Genomic DNA, 20604 nt, shown 5'->3' with positions numbered 1-20604 from the left:
CATCCATCCATTTTCCAACCCGCTGAATCCGAACACAGGGTCACGGGGGTTTGCTGGAGCCAATCCCAGCCAACACAGGGCACAAGGCAGGAACCAATCCCAGGCAGGGTGCCAACCCACCGCAGCGGTAATAATATTTTCCATTCAAATATTTCAAAGCAGTCCTTACTCGCACTTAAATACGACAGACTGTATGAAATTTCTTGTTTCACCAAGATGCTGAGAGAAGAACCGGAAACAAGATCTCACACACAAAAACGTGAAATTGTAATTTTGAATAAATTCACTTAGTTACGGTGAATTAGGATTACAAATACTTAAGGAAAGGAACAACATTTATAATGAACTGTCTAGACGCCAATTAAAATAAATGAATTCAAAAGACGAAGTGAAAAAGCCAAGTTGGACAGATGTCTACTATTCTCATCGATATCTGCATTGTTTACTACTGGAATGTAAGTGAAGATTCTGGAAAGAAACAAAAATAAGTGTGCGCACGACTATCCGCAAATGCTGATTGGTGGACGGCTTTCAAATTTTTACCAATGATACGGATATGGAAATTTTAGGATGCAAAATTCCGGACGTTTTCAAAATTTTATAAGTTCCTCCCAGACAGTCCATGGCGTGTTAAAAATGACGACATGTCCAGGGAAATGAGGACGGTTGGCAGCCCTAGCTATGCTGCATAAGGATACGAAACAGAAAAAAGCAGGACCCTGAGCGCCTTCTCACTGGTGACAAATTCAAATGTCCAATTCTGGTGATCAGTGTCATAAGCATCACTCTATGACCGTTGAAGCAATCGTCCAATCCTGACACCCACCGAGTGTAACTGAACACCACTGGTTGGCAAGCTGTCGGAGGCCACACCGTCTAAGCCAAGAAACCCTGGGATTGTGCTGCAGCCCTGTGGGCGGCAAATCAAAAATGGAAAGACCAACAACTTAAGACTTTATTTAACTTATCTTATTACAGCTCAATAATCACTTAAATTAAATTGACTAAATAGCCAGTCGTTCAAACTGCAAGCAGTTGGTACCTGGCAATAGAGTCCCTAGATGGTCAGGATGACAAGTGTTTTCTGTCATAGGGCCAAGAACTTCCTGCTGGGTCCCAATGAGTGTCTGTAAGCACACAGCAGGTGGACAGGGAGTGTGCCCAGGCAGGGAGTAGGCGGCATGTGTAGGGTGGTGGGTACCAAAGTTCCTCATGTTTTGTAACTCTACTTTAATGACACAATGGTGATTAGATTGGCAGGGTGAAGGAGCGACTGAGACTCTGACTCATGACAAAGACCCTCAGTGAGGGGTTCTGCCTAAATACACAACAATATATACAATGACCCCTGCCCTCTGCTCTCTGAATCACCACTGCTCAATAATGAGATCTAATACCCTCATTGTGCTAATGTCCGAATCCAGGCCAAAGTCTGTGCTGACAAAAGGTGGCACTGGTGGACTGTTCGGTCGAAGGCCAAAAGTCAGAGCTTCTAGCCAGTCTGCTGGGTCAAAGGTCATTGCTTCTTGGCAGCCCTTGTGGGAGGATAAGATGTCCATCACTGAAGAGGCACTGGGTGGGGAGACCATAGGAGGTGGGGGAGAGTCAGGCAGTTCCAAGGACAAAGAAGGGCAGAGAGGCTCTGTAAGAAAATTGGCATCCTCGTGAAGTGCGGGCTGAGACGGTGGAGGTGGAGGTGAGTGTGCAAGAAGGGGCACAGTGATGAGCTGCGAGGCCTCATGTTCTGCCAGCGATGAGTCTGTAGGTACAAAGGGAGATAAATTTGAAGGAAAACTGGAGTAACAGGGTGAAGAAAGCAGCTGGGACATCTGGGCATCTGGAGCATGGAGTCTATGCCACAGCTTACACACTCACATCACCCAGACAGCCTGGCCACCTCTACTGCAAAGACCATCTGCAGTCTGACCGAACACACACACCTAGCGCAACCCAAACGTCCACAAAGACCTTCAACAAAAGTTTATGTCATTTACCTGAGCAACTAAGGGGCTCATCCAAAATGTCATCAATCGACTGGCTGGGTGCCATCTTTTAAGAGACCATAAGCAAGAGGGGAGAGAAGAAAAGAGCAGCAAATAAGAAAAAGAAAAAGCAGAACATGACAACAACAGTAGGAAGCCACCAGACCCACAGGAAGTCCAAACGTGTAAGAAACATTTAACATCAACATCGTGAGAAGCAAGACAAGGAGACAAAAGTACAGTTGTGGCCAAAAGTTTGAGAATGACACAAATATTACATTTTCACAAAATTTGCTGCCTCAGTTTTTATGATGGCAATTTGCATCAACTCCAGAATGTTCTGAAGAGTGATCAGATGAATTGCAATTAATTACAAAGTCCCTCTTTGCCATGAAAATGAACTCAGCCCTGCCACAGAAGGACCTGCTGACGTCATTTCAGTTAACACAGGTGACAGTGTCGAAGAGGACGAGGCTGAAGATCACTCTGTCATGCTGATTGAGTTACAATAGAGAGAGTCAATTGTGGTGAAGAAGGCTTCAGGACACCCAAGAAAGTCCAGCAAGCACCCGGTTAAAGATTCAGCTGCGGGCATCACCAGGGCAGAGCTGGCTCAGGAATGGCAGCGGGCAGGTGTGAGGGAGGTGAAGACTTTTGGAGGATGGGCTGGTGGGTGTCAAGAAGGGCAGCAAAGAAGCCAAGAAAAACATCAGGGACAGAGTGATATTCTGGGATTGGACTGCTGAGGACTGCGGGGGTAAAGTCATTGTCTCTGATGAATCCCCTTTCCGATTGTTTGGGTCATCCGGAAAAAAGAAAAGGTGAGCAGCGCTACCATCAGTCCTGTGTCACACCAACAGTAAAGCATCCTGAGACCATACACGTCATGTGGGGTTGCTTCTCAGCCAAGGCAGTGGGCTTATTCACAATTTTTCCAAAACATCCTCCAAGAGCAACTTCTCCATTGATCCACAATGTCTTTTCCAGCATGATGGCGCACCGGGCCATAGGATAAAAGTGATAACTAAGTGGCTCGGGGAACAAAACATTGAAATTTTGGGTCCATAGCCAGGAAACTCCCCAGACCTTAATCCCATTGAGAACTTGTGGGTGGACAAATAAAAACCCACCAAATTCTGATAAACTCTTAAGCATAGATGATGCAGGAATGGACTGCCATCAGTCAGGATTTGGCCCAGAAGTTGATTGACAGCCTGCCAGGGGTGAATTGCAGAGGTCTTGAAAAAGAAAGAAGGGCCAACACTGCAAATATCCACTCTGTGCATAAACTTCATGTCATTGTCAATGAAAGCCTTTGAAACTTCTGAAATGCTTGTAATTCTACTTCAGTGGACCATAGAAACATCTGACAAAAGATCTAAAAACACTGAAGCAGCAAACTTTGTGAAAACCAGCACTTGGGTCATTCTCAACACCTTTGGCCAGGACTGTACAAAATTATAAAAAAATTATTCTTCCTTTTTATTATATAGTGCTGTGTATTTTTACCAAAAGAGATCTGGCATCTTTTTCTATTATATAGTGCCTTTCACTATAAACATCGTCAATGTGATTTAGTCCTATTCTATTATATAGTGCCTTTCACTATGCCCACAATATTTGATTTTCATATAAAGTGCCTTTCATTTTGATCAAAATTGCAAAGTGATTTAGCACACTTAATTTGTTCTTCCTAATATATGGGCTTTTTCATTATAAATACTAGAATTTTTCTTTCTTTCTTTCTTTCTTTCTTTCTTTCTTTCTTTCTTTCTTTCTTTCTTATTATGCTTTTAATTTTGATCAATATTACAAAGAGATGTAGTATTATTAGTTTATTCCTTTCTTCCTGCTATATAGCACCTTTCCTTATAAGCATTGTGACAACGTGTATAAAACTATTTTTCTATTATAAAGTGTTAATGACCCCAATCGGAACGTTATTAGCACCATTTTTTCTGCTTGCATTGTATTATAGGGTGCCTTTCACTATAAACAACACTTTAAAGCTAACATTTTTATTTTTTTATTTTTTGTGAACATGGTCTTAAAGTAATTTACTACTATTTTTGAACTATATAGTGTTTTACACACTCAAAGGTTATCTAACACTATTTTTTCTATTCATCCTTTCATTTTGATTAGTGTTAAAAAGTAGTTTAGCATTATTCACAACTCTTTCTTTCACTTTCCAATAAATGATTTTCTTGTTTGTTCTTTCTTTCTTTCTTTCTTTCTTTCTTTCTTTCTTTCTTTCTTTCTTTCTTTCTTTCTTTCTTTCTTTCTTTCTTTCCTTCCTTTTCTGCCTCACCTGCACTCTTTGGATGGCTTCCTGCAGCTCCTCCTCCAATGTGCGTGCTGCCGGGAGTGGCTGTGGTGGGCTAGCCGTGATCTCCATAGGTAATTCGAAATCTTGTCCAATTGGTTCACAGGGCTGGGAACAGAACACCTGTAAGAAGATAGAAAGTGGAACCAGCGAAAAGAAAAATTTTAAAAGTTTCATCACTTTCCGTTGCCACACATATTGACGAGGAACAGCATGCACAAGCTGCCAAGTGTGAGAATTCAGGACGGAAGGAAGCGCAATGACCTTACTTCCTGCTGGGATGGCTCTCACACACGCCGTTTAGATGTGTGGCATATGCAGTGAGTGCAGAGACGTACCTGAGTGGTGTAATGTTCAGTCTGTTGCTCTCCGGCGGGGGCACAATTCCCTCCGACACCACTGCTACTGTCACGCTGCAGGAAAGGATGAAGTCCAGACTCGGTGGTCTGAAGGGCAAGAGGAGGAGAGACTGGCGGAGAGAAAGCACAGCTCGTTGGTGGGACAGGAAGCACTGGTGAATCCTGAGGGCTCTTCTCACCATCTCCCGGCTGGAACTCCAGCTGAATGTGCTGAGTAGCACCAGTGGCCGTGGCAGGCAGCCTGTGCTGAGAGGGTCCGAGTGAGGCCCCACGCTCCCGATGTCGGTTTTTCAGCCGCTGCTGCATCTCCATCTCCACTCGCATGTCCTCTGCCCGCCTCCAGTCCACTGGAATGTCCCAAGAGGGCACGTTGCACTCAGGGAGCTTTCTCTCCTGAGCTATCCGCACTTCCTCTCTAGATGAGCTCTCTGGGGCGGTGGCTGTGGGAGTGGCAGACTGCCCAGTGTCACTGGCAGGGGTCAAGAATGGACCCCTGTCGGTGTGTCCAAGGAATTGGCCACCAAGAGGTGTGCTGGAGCTGCTAGACAGGAATCCACCCTCTGGCTTTACAAACACAGTGGCACCACCTGCTGGAAAAGGATTCTCCTGGTTTAGAAAAGCAGAGGTCACCGCTGTTCCAGACGGGGCTGAAAATTGCCCTCCAGTGGCCTTCAAGTTGGTCTTGACGAGGAAAGTGCTGTTAACAGGTGTGGAGCCATCAGCCGGGGTGATGAAGGTGCTCACTCCAGACTGTGTGGAGTCAATGGGAGAAGTCAGTGTTGCACTTGGCACCAAAATGGGTGCACCCCGCAGGGGAGCTGGAGGAGCACAAGGCCACTGGATCTGATAGGGTTTCAGCCGCTCAAGCAGAGCGGGTTTGGTGCCGGACACAGGGAGGCCACGTTTCCTTAACTGCTGCCGTAGCTCTGAAACCTGGAGGGGGAGATAGCAGCCATTTTCAGTACTGAGCCATGGGAGGTGCTACACAAACAAAGTAATAAGTCGTGTCAGCAGAGGGCACTATTTTTGCCTACCGTAAGGTCATCCAGGTTAGAAGGAAGGAGCTCTGGCTTGTGGGTGGAGCCTGGGGGGCTTGCAGAGCATTTTGGCTTCACTTTCACAGATGGAGGGCTGACGGTGGAAGAAGAACCTGTGAAGCCAAGAACTTGATCCCCACTGAAAACAGAGAGAGAAAGAGAAACATGAGAGGGTGAAGCCTGTGGACCTGGCAGAGAGGCAGCAGTGTGGGTAAAACCAGTGAAATAAGGCCTTAGAATTTTAGAGAGGGGACAACAGGAAGACAATCTGGGGTGAAAGGATGAGGGGAAGACATAAAAGGAAAAAAAAAATCAACAAGACACCAGAAACAGGATAGGGTAGGAAGGAAGAAACGAAAAAAGATGGTGGAATTTGGGGAGAAGCAGCCACTGAGCCAGACTTCACCCTTTGCATCCTCTTACCGGGTGAGGTGTACCACTCAGCTAATGTTAGGGTGATGAACCCGAGGACCTCCTCATTTGTGATCTATATTTGATGGCCACCTGGCTCTAGTCACCGTGGTGGGCAATGCAGTGACCATCTCCTCATTTGTGATCTATATTTGACGGCCACCTGGCTCTAGTCACCGTGGTGGGCATTGCAGTGACCATTGCAGAGGCACCCATTGTTCTGTCCCCAGTTCAGTGTAACTGAAGAAGAATGAGAATTGTGATGCAACATTCATCCAAGCTGGGGAAATCTCAGTGCAAGTCAACCCATCTGCTTTCACTACAAGCTTGGCCTAAAATCCAGCATGACAGACTGTTGTGTAGGATGAGGGCCCGTTGGTTTTCAACTCAGAAATGGCAGCAAGAAATGACACATGCAAGGAATAAAATCAGTCAGTCATTCTCCAACCCGCTACATCCTAACACAGGGTCACGGGGGTCTGCTGGAGCAAATCCCAGCCAGCACAGGGCGCAAGGCAGGAAACAAACCCCGGGCAGGGTGCCAACCTACCACAGGACACACACACGGGACAATTTAGGATCGCCAATGCACCTAACCTGCATGTCTTTGGACTGTGGGAGGAAACCCACGCAGACACGGGGAGAACACGCAAACTCCACGCAGGGAGGACCCGGGAAGAGAACCACAGGTCTCCTAACTGTGAGTCAGCAGCGCTACCCACTGTGCCGCCTGGGTATACAGGTAATCATATTATGGGATATCATCTACTGTTGAATTCTGTTCTGTACTTGTAATTGTTCTATTGCACTATTATATTGTACTGAGGATGACTTGTGTTCTGTTCTGGGTATTGTATTGTATTGACCCCGTGTTTTTTTTTGACACCCACTGCACACCTAACCTACCTGGAAAGGGGTCTCTCTTTGAACTGCCTTTCCCAAGGTTTCTTCCATTTTTTTTCCTTACAAGGGTTTTTTTGGGAGTTTTTCCTGGTCTTCTTAGAGCACGGGTGTCAAACTCCAGGCCTGGAGGGCTGCAGGTTTTCATTCTAACCCTTTTCCTAATCAGTGACCAGTTTTCACTGCTAATTCACTTTTTTCCCCCCCTTATTTTAACAGCCATGTTAGAAGGATTCAGTCCTCTGAATTGATTCGTTTCCTCATTAAATGACAGCCAAACAGAAATGAGATGTGAATGATGAGATTTACCATCCTTTTTCTGACTCTGGTCAAATGCACCCACACATTTGTCCGTATCCATTGCTCTGGTAACCAAACATATACAGTTAGGTCCATAAATATTTGGACAGAGACAACTTTTTTCTAATTTTGGTTCTGTACATTACCACAATGAATTTTAAATGAAACAACTCAGATGCAGTTGAAGTGCAGACTTTCAGCTTTAATTCAGTGGGGTGAACAAAACGATTTCATAAAAATGTGAGGCAACTAAAGCATTTTTTGAACACAATCCCTTCATTTCAGGGGCTCAAAAGTAATTGGACAAATTAAATAACTGGAAATAAAATGTTCATTTCTAATACTTGGTTGAAAACCCTTTGCTGGCAATGACAGCCTGAAGTCTTGAACTCCTGGACGTCACCAGATGTTGGGTTTCCTCCTTTTTAATGCTCTGCCAGGCCTTTACTGCAGCGGCTTTCAGTTGCTGTTTGTTTGTGGGCCTTTCTGTCTGAAGTTTAGTCTTCAACAAGTGAACTGCCTGCTCAATTGGGTTAAGATCAGGTGACTGACTTGGCCATTCAAGAATTTTCCACTTCTTTGCTTTAATAAACTCCTGGGTTGCTTTGGCTGTATGTTTTGGGTCATTGTCCATCTGTATCATGAATCAATTTGACGTCATTTAGCTGGATTTGAGCAGACAGTATGTCTCTGAACACCTCAGAATTCATTCGGCTGCTTCTGTCCTGTGTCACATCATCAATAAACACTAGTGTCCCAGTGCCACTGGCAGCCATGCACGCCCAAGCCATCACACTGCCTCCCTCCACCGTGTTTTACAGATGATGTGCTATGCTTTGGATAATGAGCTGTTCCACGCCTTCTCCATACTTTTTTCTTGCCATCATTCTGGTAGAGGTTGATCGTGGCTTCATCTGTCCAAAGAATGTTTTTCCAGAACTGTGCTGGCTTTTTTAGATGTTCTTTAGCAAAGTCCAATCTAGCCTTTCTATTCTTGAGGCTTATGAGTGTCTTGCACCTTGCAGTGCACCCTCTGGATTTACTTTCATGCAGTCTTCTCTTTATGGTAGACTTGGATATCGATACGCCTACCCCCTGGAGAGTGTTGTTCACTTGGTTGGCTGTTGTGAAGGGGTTTCTCTTCACCATGGAAATGATTCTGCGATCATCCACCACTGTTGTCTTCCGTGGACGTCCAGGTCTTTTTGTGTTGCTGAGTTCACCAGTGCTTGCTTTCTTTCTCAGGATGTACCAAACTGTAGATTTTGCCACTCGTAATATTGTAGTAATTTCTCAGATGGGTTTTTTCTGTTTTCGCAGCTCAAGGATGGCTTCTTTCACCTGCATGGAGAGCTCCTTTGACCGCATGTTGTCTGTTCACAGCAAAATCTTCCTCATGCAAGCACCACACCTCAAATCAACTCCAGGCCTTTTGTCTGCTTAATTGATAAGGACATAACGACGGACTTGAACACACCTGCCCATGAAATAGCCTTTGAGTCAATTATCCAATTACTTTTGAGTCCCTGAAATGAAGGGATTGTGTTCAAAAAATGCTTTAGTTGCCTCACATTTTTTATGCAATCGTTTTGTTCACCCCATTGAATTAAAGCTGAAAGTCTGCACTTCAGTTGCATCGGAGTTGTTTCATTTAAAATTCACTGTAGTAATGTACAGAACCAAAGTTTGAAAAAAGTGGTCTCTGTCCAAATATTTATGGACCTAACTGTAGATGTTCCTACTTGAGATGTTATCCTCTCCTACTGCTTGATCAACATATTTGATGCCAGTTGTGAGTAATTAGGCACTGGTGACCATGACACTGCTTCACACATAAGTCATGTTTTGTCATCATGCACACATGTTTGTGATGATATTCATTTCTAATTTTACAGCTTTGGTCACCATAGCACACCTTAATATGACACTATCTTGCATGTACAGTAAGTCCAGTCCTGCTTTGGTCACCATGGTACATCCTAGTAAAGATGGTAACCTCTGTTATTGCTTGAAATGCTAGATGTTAAGCTGAGGTCACCATATCACACTTTTAGGTGACCCTATCTGTCTATACATCAATCCACTGACCCCATGCTCCCCTCGCCTCTCATATCTCAAACTCCGCTGTGCCCCATGTACCTCCTTACCTGTTGCCAATGCCCTGCACACAAAGCTGTTGCGTGGTGCTCCCTTGCTGCTGTTGTTGGAGGATCTGTAGCTGAAGGAAGACCTGTTGCTGCTGGAGAAGGCGTGAGTAGGCTGGGTCCATAACCAGTGTGGTGGCTGTTTGAGAGTTTCCAGAGGCATTGCCAGCTTCGCTGGAGCTCTTCTGATCAGGGGGGACATACTGATGATACTTTAACCGCCGTACCTTTGGCTTGGACTCCTTTGGTTTCTTGGGCCGAGGTGGCTTGACCTGATTTAAGAGAGATGAGTGTTGGCTGAACTCTACAAAGCAAATGCAAATGCTGGCTATCCCAATGAAAAGCAAGTAGGAAAGGCCTCTGCCCAAGACCAGTTTTTTCCAGTTCTCACAGACAAACAGAAGAAGCTGGCATCAAGCATTGTGAATGGACGGCAAAAGCCTTGAGCTACGTACCTTGGAAAGAAGAGGCACAGGCTGTACAGGCAGAAAGATGCCACCGGTCATCCCTGGCGTTGCTATGGGGTCCGCTTCTGCCACGCTCATTGGGATTGGTTGGCTGCTGATTTCCGTTAGCGGCAATAAGGTTAAACTGCACTGCAAGAGGGATATATAAATAGTCATCACTATCACTGACCACCAAGTACAGACGCAGTCACGTCTCCCACCTGGCTCATAGCAGTGGCTGTTAGAGGACAACATTTTACCTGAAAAGTGGGTGAAGTTGCACTGGAGGAAGTGGACACTGGAGAGATGGATCTCATTGGCTGGTCAGCACTTTGATCCGGAGAAGACGCAAAGCCCAGCGGCTGCTCGGGAGATGAAGCAGGAGAGCTGCTGATTTCATCATCAAAGCTCTCGGTGGACAGTTGGGGCAGCTGAATCCGAGCTATGAAGAGAAGACACAAGGGGGAGTGAAGGAAGGAAGCAAGGAAATGGGAGTCAAAAACAGAGCCTTGGTGTCCTGTATCAACATGAAGTTATGTCTATGTTGTGACCTACTATTGTTTTTGTTTATTTTGAGTGATTATTTTTATGTTATTTTTATTGGTTTTATATGTGACTACATAATGGTGTGCTGTCTCTTTAATGGTGAGTATGGCTTAGGCTCTTTGTGGGAGGAGACCCCTCCCCCAGGAGGCGGGGCTACCTGTTCATCTCTGTTTAGGAACTGACCCAGATAGTTCAGTGGGGATCACTGTGAAGTCTTATGGAGTACAAGTACAGGGTGGGCCATGGAAAAGTAGCCCGTCTCCGGCGATAGTATGAACAAGATGAACGAGCAAGTGGATTGTTTTCATTCACTTACCCACAAGTTACAGCAGACTCTGAAAGTGGTCCCCGTTCACGTTCTTTGGGCACATCGGAGCATGTTGGCTGATACTGCTTGCAGCTCTTCAACAGTGATGCTGCGGAGAGTTTGTGATGTTTTCCTTGAGTTCAAACAGGGTATGTGGATTGTTGGCTTACACTTTCTGCTTTAAATTTTCCCACAGATAAAAAATGCATATGGCCAAGTCCGGGGAACATAACCCCTTGCTCACAGTTTGCTCCAATGTAAACAGTTCATGAACCCGTGCTAGTGAGTTGCGTGAGGTGTGGCATGTTGCCCCATCTTGTTGGAAAAAGCAGTACATTTTTTCTTCTGGTGTTAGTTGGTCATAAAATTGTTCAAAGATGTCCAGGTATTCACAGTTGATTTGAAGAAAATTGGGCCCACTATTCGTGTTCCTGACACCGCGCACCAAACGTCAATTTTCTGGTCGCGAAGTGGCTATGGCCTCCTCCAAAGAGTGTGGCACCGGTATTGGAGGCAGGCTACATTTCTGTGGCCCACCCTGTATTGTGGTTCATGGTTTTCTGCTATTTGTTTAATATTTTACTCTCTCTTAGGATTGTGATTACTGGATTGTGTTTGTTTTTGGACTTGTTCACTGTGAATAGCCTTTAAGTGACCATTTAATGCTCCAGTTTGATCTGTGGAGATTTTGTTACCTTCTTTTGGTACCTTTCACATACATCTCCCTTTCATACAGATTCTTTTGTTAGCCCATCTTTGCACCAACCAAAGTTTGTGATTATCCTCCTCTGGTGGGGCTGCTTGTGCTAATGAAAGACATTACAAGGATATTTTGGGGGCAACGTGCCTTATATGTCTGAAAAGTCTTAGATAAGCCATATGAGTGGGAAATAATCAAGTGAGGTGAGGCCATTCTCAGTTAGGCAAAGGAGGCCTGGCTGGGCCAGTGAAGCTTTTGTGAGGCATTATTGAGGCCTCATGCCTTTTTGCTTTCATGAAAGTGTCAATTCATAACACTTGGTAGGGAAGGTTTAAGTCCACCACAAACTGATTCTTTCCACCGCTGAGCTCTAAGCATGGATGACCTGCTCATTCCTAAGTAAACAATTCTTAATCAGAACCACAGACTCCAGCAAGTCACAAAATATCCTGCTAGAAGGTGATGGTGAGGACACACCTAGACTGGCTAGCTGGTGTGAAGGGAGAGAGAGAGAGTGAGATAAAGAGAAGGAGAGAGAGAGAGAGAGAGGGAGAAAGAGAGAGAGGGAGAGAAAGAGAGAGAGAGTGAGAGAGAGAGAGTGTTGACCATCCGCCAGACATCTGCAATTCTCCCATAGAATCTGGTCACAGACAGGACTCTGCAGACTGAAGAAAATTCTGAAACAACTATGCACCCTTACTTAAAAAGATTCCTATTCATCATCTGTATCCTTCCTGAAAGTATCTTTAAAATAATCTTTTGAAATTTTATTTTCCCACCGTTTCTACTACTGGTTTTACTGTGTTTTGTTAATTTTGTTTTATATATTATATTTCGGGCGGCACGGTGGCACAGTGGTAGCGCTGCTGCCTCGCAGTTAGGAGACCTGGGTTCGCTTCCCTGGTCCTCCCTGTGTGGAGTTTGCATGTTCTCCCCGTGTCTGCGTGGGTTTTCTACCACAGTCCAAAGAGATGCAGGTTAGGTGCATTGGCGATTCTAAATTGTCCCGAGTGTGTGTGCGTAGTTGTGTGTGTGTATGCCCTGCGGTGGGCTGGCGCCCTGCCTGAGGTTTGTTTCCTATCTTGCGTCCTTGTGTTGGCTGGGATTGGCACCAGCAGACCCCTGTGACCCTGTAGTTAGGATATAGTGGGTTGGAAGATGGATGGATATTATATTTTTATATAATTTGCTTGGGTCAAGGTATATTGAGGCAGTGGTGCTGTAAGAATTATGTTTCTAGACTTCTCTAGCGCCTTCAACACCATCCAACCTCTGCTCCTTAGGAACAAGCTGACAGAGATGAGAGTTGATTCATACCTGGTGGCATGGATCATGGACTATCTTACAGACAGACCTCAGTATGTGTGTCTCGGGAACTGCAGGTCTGACATTGTGGTCAGCAACACAGGAGCGCCGCAGGGGACTGTACTTTCTCCAGTCCTGTTCAGCCTATATACTGTACATCGGACTTCCAATACAACTCGGAGTCCTGCCACGTGCAAACGTTCACTGACGACACTGCTATCGTGGGCTGCATCAGGAGTGGGCAGGAGGAGGAGTATAGGAACCTAATCAAGGACTTTGTTAAATGGTGCGACTCAAACCACCTACACCTGAACACCAGCAAAACCAAGGAGCTGGTGGTGGATTTTAGGAGGACCAGGCCCCTCATGGACCCCACGATCATCAGAGGTGACTGTGTGCAGAGGGTGCAGACCTATAAATACCTGGGAGTGCAGCTGGATGATAAACTGGACTGGGCTGCCAATACTGATGCTCTGTGCAAGAGAGGACAGAGCTGACTATACTTCCTTAGAAGGCTGGCGTCCTTCAACATCTGCAATAAGATGTTGCAGATGTTCTATCAGACGGTTGTGGCGAGCGCCCTCTTCTACGCGGTGGTGTACTGGGGAGGCAGCATTAAGAAGAAGGACGCCTCACGACTGGACAAACTGGTGAGGAAGGCAGGCTCTATTGTAGGCACGGAGCTGGACAGTTTGACATCTGTGGCAGAGCGACGGGCGCTGAGCAGACTCTTGTCAATCATGGAGAATCCACTGCATCCACTGAACAGGATCATCTCCAGACAGAGGAGCAGCTTCTGGGACAGACTGCTGTCACCGTCCTGCTCCACTGACAGACTGAGGAGATCGGTCCTCACCCACACTATGTGACTCTTCAATTCCACCCGGGGGGGTAAACGTTAACATTATACAAAGTTATTGTCTGTTATACCTGCATTGTTATCACTCTTTAATTTAATATTGTTCTTTATCAGTATGCTGCTGCTGCAGTATGTGAATTTCCCCTTGGGATTAATAAAGTATCTATCTATCTATCTATCTATCTATCTATCTATCTATCTATCTATCTATCTATCTATCTATCTATCTATCTATCTATCTATCTATCTATCTATCTATCTATCTATCTATCTATCTATCTATCTATCTATCTATCTATCTATCTATCTATCTATCTATCTATCTATCTATCGTTTAAATGAGGATGATTGCCATATTGCTACAGGAGTTTGCACCTGAGGAGGACCTCTTCAAGAAAAAGGTGTAGCTAATGTCTTGAAGACGACCATTTGGTCTGCTTGCACAGAGCTAGGAAGTCTGTTTACTTGAAGCAGCTGTCCACTTGAGGCGCTATAGAGTACATACAACCCAACACTTAAACAAACAACATAGTTAATGGCAACTGCAGCATAGGTGAGCCAAATAACAGACATAGGAACTTCTTTATAAATATACTTAAGGTATAGTGATAAGAGCACCTGGTGTGTGTGACTGCCATATTTCTACAGGACTTAGCAGCTTTGGAAAAGATGTTTTCCTATAGTAGCACTGCGGTGAGCGGGCACCTGCTTTGGTGGTTGGCACAGGTGTAGCTTAAGTCATAAGAAAACTATTTGGCATGCTTATGCCAAGATAGTAAGTCTCTTTGCTTGAAGCAGCTGCCCATATGCAGATAAGGCTGTACACGTGGAGTTCTATAAAGCAGCTATGAAAAGTACAGTTAAAAAGTTCTACAACAATACACATGGGAAGTGCAAAATTGGAAACTGTATTCAGATCAATTCCTGCTGTGAGATTCCAAGAGAATTAGATTCAGATCAGACCTCCACACTTAAATAGCAAGCTCATGCCAAGGAACCGGCATTTGAGAGGTCAGCAGGCAATTGTAGTACACACACAACCAAACTAGCCACCAATCGGCCTGACCCTCAAATTTGGACTGTGGGAACACAAGGAAAATATGGAAAAGAAGTACAACGGCAGCACCCCCGCCTTGAACCGAGCTCAAGTCTAAACAGGAAGTCCAATTCATGACTAGTCACACAGAAATTCCAAGTTGGTCAGATCACAGTTCCCAATCAACCTTGACTTTGGAGTGTAGGAGGAAACATGGGAAGAACATAAAAGCAAGGAATCAAATCTGGCATAACGAGAGCACTGGATGGGATATCAGTATAAAATGGCAGACCAGGACCATCTAAAGTTACCAGTCAACCTGACCAGCTATGTTTGTAAATTTTTGGATGGCATGAACATAGACATATCATAAAAACAGCACATCCATCACATCTGGGGTGCAAATGTGAGCTCTATGGAATATACCAGTATATCAAATGGAGGTGCAAATCAACCAGATCACTTGCCTGCAAAATAAGGAAGGAAAACCATACGAACAAGGGGAGAACATGGACACCTGAGGCAAAACTCAAACAGGGACTCAAACAATAGCTTTTTAGAGCATCTTTCAAAATGTCCAGACAAGTGACAATCTCATGGAGCACTGTCAAAACTCAAAGATCTCAGAACATCCCAGCTGGAATCTCTTAAAGGTCTTGGCAGCAGTAACTGGACGGATGTCCTCAAACAACAGAAGCCTTCTTGTCAGTTGTCTTTGGATTTCTGTTCCATCAGAAGGCCACTTGTCTGGAAATTGTATGTTTATCCGTCCATGCACATACCTGTGACAGCTTCGCTGAGCTCGGTGCTTCCCAGGGGTAGGATGTTCTTCTGCACAAGCTCCAGGGGGCCTGGCCTTTTCAAAATTTTTTCACTGAGGTCTTCGGCGAGCCTGGCTTTCTTCTGTCTCAGCTCCCCATGGTCTGATGGAGGAGATGGGAGAAAAGAGAGAAAGAGTCCAGTCTGGCTGGCTGTCTGTCTACCTGAAAAATGGGAGGTGGACAGGTAGAAGGGGACACTTACCATCTGCTGGGGCCTTATGTGTATTGTCAGGCTGAGGCAGTCTCTGCGCCACCTTATGTCGGAGGAGGTCATCCGTCTGTGAGGAAGATAAAGAGGTGAAGGAAGATCAGTCAACTATTGGTATCACCAACGGTATCTAGATGCACATCTCTAATTTATCCTGGTAGGTCAAGAATACACCAATGTTGCCTAGTCAGGCAGCGCATATAAGACCTGCAACACTTGTCTGATCATTCAAGAAGAAAAAGGCAAGAATGGTATATGTAAAATAATCGAGGTAGCATCCATCATGACAGGTGCCATTTAAAAATAATGCCTTGGAGATTATTAGGTGGTGTGATTTACCAGATCATACGTGGAAATTTAAAACCTGAAGATTATAGCTTCACCAATGACCCCCAGTGATCCATGGGGAGCCATTTATTGTGCTTCTGCTTATAAGAGAATTAACCTGCATGTTTAATGAGGGGGCTGTTCATTGTAAAAAACACTAAATAGAATAGAGCTTGATCTACGGATTATATTCTCTACTCATACCTTAAGTAAAACACACATTTGTTGTCTTACTAGGTGGTGAGTCCTGGTGGCTATGAAATTGGATGCACATTTACAGGTTCTGACTCCCACCAGTTTACTCTGTGTGCACTCTGAAGGATGTCACTTCCATTGTCTGGGCTCAAAATGAAATAAAGTTGAATTTCTGGAACACTGTGCCCGCTGATGAGAGACAGGATGAACTGAATAGTAAACTAGACTTTTGACCTTATAATTGGATTAAGTGGGTTTGATCATATTGATAATATCAGCTTAAAACGTTCACATCCCAACCCACCGCTGTTACTTCAGGTGTGGGGCCTCTTCTTTTTATTATTTACCTTCTTCCCCTTTCGTAAATATAACATTAGCTTCCACTGTTATGCTGATGACACCCAGCTCTACCTTGCTAGTAAACCCACCACTTCCTTTCCACCATCTTCGCTTATTGACTGTATTGCTGAAATTAAATCCTGGTTTTCTTCGAATTTTCTTATAATTAGTCAGTGACAAAACTGAGGCTCTCCTCATTGGCTCAAAATTATCATTATCCAAAGCCGATAATCTTTCTCTTGTTATTGATAAGAGTCTGGGTGTCATCCTCGACAGTCCTCTATCTTTCCAATCTCACATTAATAACATCTCCCGGTCTGCTTACTTCTTCCTACGTAATATTAATCACATCCGCTCCTCTCTCACTCCCCATACCACTGCCATTCTTGTTCACAGTCTTGTCACTTCTCGTCTGGACTACTGCAATTCTCTCTAATAAATCTCTCCATAAGCTTCAGTTAGTCCAGAATTCTGCAGCTTGCATCATTACTCGAACCTCATCTATTCACCATATTACTCCGGTCTTGCAGCAGCTTCATTGGCTCCTGATTAAGTTTTCGAATTGATTTTAAAATTCTGCTATTAACATTTAAGGCCATTCATAACCTCAACCCTCCATATCTGCCCAACCTTCTTCATGTTGCCATTCCCTCCCATAACCTTAGATCCTCTTCCTCCATCCATCTGACCGTCCCTCTCGCCCGTCCAACCATCATGGGGAACGGAGCACTCAGCTATTCTGGAACTCACTACCTACTGAGCTTAAAAAATATCAAATCATTTTCATCCTTCAAATGTAAACTTAAAACGCATCTGTTTAAAATGGCTTTTTCTTTATGATTACAGTGGCTTTGTTTGGTTTTAATTTTTATATCTTCTGATGTTTTAAGTTGTTTATAATGTGTCCATCCATTCATTATCCAACCCGCTATATCCTAACTACAGGGTCACGGGGGTCTGCTGGAGTCAATTCCAGCCAACACAGGGCACAAGGCAGGAATCAATCCCGGGCAGGGTGCCAACCCACCGCAGGACACACACAAACACACACCATGGCCAATTTAGAATCGCCAATCCACCTAACCAGCACGTCTTTGGACTGTTGGAGGAAACCCATGCAGACACGGGGAGAACATGCAAACTCCACGCAGGGAGGACCCGGGAAGCGAACTGCCTGCTACTGGAACTGAATCTTGGGATCATTAGCCCCCTTTAACTGAGTCTGTTTCGAAAACGAGGAGATTTGTTCTTCAAGTGGTCTGTGAACTCGCACTTTCTTTTCGGCATAATGGGTATTTGTTAATTTATCTACATGAAAGAATTATGAAATTATTATTAAATGACTTGAAGAAGTGACTTATTACTTGATCAATCGATAACTAAAAAGACATTGCCATTTATATGACAGAATAAATGTGTGATTTTTATTAATTAACTGAATCTTTAATAGTTGTCTCATTCATTTACAATTATAAATCCATTTTGGAACAACGGGTGGTAATAACAATATCCATCCAGCCATTTTCCAACCCGCTGAATCCAAACACAGGGTCACGGGAGCCAATCCCAGCCAACACAGGGCACAAGGCAGGAACCAATCTCGGGCAGGGTGCCAACCCACCGCAGGACACACACACACACACCCAACACACTAGAGACAATTTAGGATCGCCAATCCACCTGACCTGCATGTCTTTGGACTGTGGGAGGAAACCCACGCAGACACAGGGAGAACATGCAAACTCCATACAGGGAGGACCCGGGAAGCGAACCCAGGTCCCCTAACTGCGAGGCAGCAGCGCTACCCACTGCGCCACCCATAATGTGTCTTTTTATGTATTTATTTATTGTTTGTTCAGTGTCCTTGAGTTCTCAGAAAGGCGCCTTGTATAAATAAAATGTTATTGTTATTATTAATAACAACAACAACATTTATCGCTATAGCACATTTTCATACAAATGATGTCGCTCAAAGTCCTCTACAGGATGAAGAAAGGGAAAATAAAAGACAAAATACAGTGGAACCTCGGTTTGCTAGTAACTTGGTTTACGAGTGTTTTGCAACACGAGCAAAAATTTGTAATAAATTTTGACTTGATAAACGAGCGAGGTCTTGCAGTACGAGTAGTTTGTCTGCTGAGCGTCATATGATCACAACTGAGCTGATGGTTCTTCTCTTTGTGGGTTTGTGGGATTGTGGGTAATCGTCTCCTATTCTCCGTCTGAGTCGGCGTGCCTCACTCATATAGTCAACATCCGTAAGAGTGTATAGTGTTTACTGCAGTATTAGCATTGTGACTGTGTGTGCGCGTGTGTGTGTGTGTGTATGTGTGTGTGTGTGCACGTGCGCTCATGTAGATGGGTATATTTCTCTGATGTCACTGCTTTGTGGACCTGGGCATATCCTCGTGAGTGTGATGATTTTGTTAACAGTGATGTGATGCTGCCTTCAGCAAATGGCACTATATCAAATAAATCTGAATTTGTATTCATTTGAGGCTCTTGACAATGTGCCTGTCGTGTGGTTCCTCTATAGTGCCTTGCACATGGTATAATCACTCTATATTAATTTCTTCTAGTTTACAAGCAAAGTTTTCTTCTTCTACTACCCACTTCATGCCAATCTTCAGCTACTCACCCGGCCTTTCTCTCCATCTCGCTCGCCAGTGAAGCCCGAGTTTGTTTTCATCAGGGCTGGGAAGAGCGAAGAAGAAAAGAGAAGCTAAGAGAGAGAGAAAAGGAGAAGAAGAAGAAGAAGAAGAGGAAGAAGAAGAGGATGGGGAAGAAGATTAAGAGAAAGAAAGAGAGGGTAAAAGAGAGTAAGAAAGTGAGAGAAGGGGGGTGTGAGGGGACACTTGCACACTCACCTGGGTCGGTTACCGGCTCGCCCTGCTGTTGGCGGTGCTGCATCCGGAGCTGTAGGACTGAAAACAGACAGTTGGAGGTGCAAGGTCAGGCAAACATGAGGCACATGGATGGTCAGACAGACGGCCACTGGGAGGAAAGGGTTAATCTAAGGGTGAGGAATTGCCAGCATGCCCCATGTGTGCTGACTGCTGCGTTCTCACTCTCTATTTCTGTCCATCCCTCCCCCTTTCAGCTGTCTCGAATCCCACCCCCCACCCCCCCCCCATGCTAGTCCCATCACTCATTCCTGACTGCTTGGGTCGCAGCTGGTGAGAAAGTAAAGTGAGCCAGCAATGCACTCGTCCTGCCTTGACTGTCAAACTGTACCATGCAGCTGCAAGGCACTATATAATCACAGTGTCTTAAGATTGTCTCAATATAAATGTCTATATAAAGGACAATGTGGCTCAGCTTAGAGTCTAGAAATGTGCAAGTGGCAGAAGGGGAAGAAGAGAACCTACCAGCTTTAATTGAAATTTGCCCCCTGACCAACGGGCAAAAAAACGTAGATTTTTATTACACTGCAATCAAATGAATGATAGCCCAACTCCATCACAGAATCCCAGTATTAACTAAAGATTAAAAACAATGGGCACTTGGAGGGATTCAGGGATGGCATTTATTTAATCAGTGGCAGCAATAAGACAGTGGGCCTCATACAGGCCAGACAAGACTACACCTGACCAGACAGGAAGCCACCCACACACTCACCCGAACGGAACTTGTTCCGGATGAGGATGGATCTCTCAGAGGCCAGGAGCGTCATGGTGCTGGTGAGGCTCTCACTTTGTGGATGATCCTGCAGAAGAGATGGCGTGCCTGGCAGCAATGGGTCAATCGCTCTCTCTTTTCTCGCCTGAAATGGAGGTGGCTGCAGTAACAAAAAAAGAAAAAAAAAATAGTAATGAAAATAGTAACAGAATATGAAATAAGATTTAGATATTTGTGATTTGTTAATGGCTGGCCCTCAAGATCAATCCTTCCCACATACATACCTCAACATGAGGGTGCCATAGTCAGAGACGACCAGACCATGAAGAGAAACTGTTCGGCAGCATTACTCATGGGATGTCAGTTTTACTATTGTCAGCACTTGTAGAGGAACACAGCAGACAATGCCAAGTTGAAAAATATCATGGGTGACTTCCT

At 44.7% G+C, this 20604-nt stretch overlaps 1 protein-coding gene across 1 annotated transcript in view; it reads right to left on the bottom strand.

The window, feature by feature from the left end:
• Positions 1–958: 958 nt before the first annotated feature.
• Positions 959–20604, bottom strand: part of si:dkeyp-69b9.3 (myocardin-related transcription factor A) — a 42392-nt gene continuing 22746 nt past the window's right edge. Inside the window, exons 2-14 of the mRNA XM_051919815.1 lie at positions 20167–20326; positions 19416–19472; positions 19187–19242; positions 15682–15757; positions 15441–15581; positions 10166–10347; positions 9915–10055; positions 9463–9731; positions 5702–5843; positions 4647–5600; positions 4294–4431; positions 1995–2049; positions 959–1759 (exon numbers count right to left, since the gene is read on the bottom strand). Of these exons, the coding sequence (XP_051775775.1) occupies positions 1368–1759; positions 1995–2049; positions 4294–4431; positions 4647–5600; positions 5702–5843; positions 9463–9731; positions 9915–10055; positions 10166–10347; positions 15441–15581; positions 15682–15757; positions 19187–19242; positions 19416–19472; positions 20167–20221 (2658 nt within the window). The 5' untranslated portion in view covers positions 20222–20326 and the 3' untranslated portion in view covers positions 959–1367. The remainder of the gene's footprint in view (positions 1760–1994; positions 2050–4293; positions 4432–4646; positions 5601–5701; positions 5844–9462; positions 9732–9914; positions 10056–10165; positions 10348–15440; positions 15582–15681; positions 15758–19186; positions 19243–19415; positions 19473–20166; positions 20327–20604) is intronic.

The sequence above is a fragment of the Erpetoichthys calabaricus genome, chromosome 16 (genome assembly GCF_900747795.2).
Source record: "Erpetoichthys calabaricus chromosome 16, fErpCal1.3, whole genome shotgun sequence".
Lineage (NCBI taxonomy): Eukaryota > Metazoa > Chordata > Cladistia > Polypteriformes > Polypteridae > Erpetoichthys > Erpetoichthys calabaricus.
Note: the sequence above shows the minus strand (reverse complement) of the source record. Positions and strands in the feature narration are given on the sequence as shown.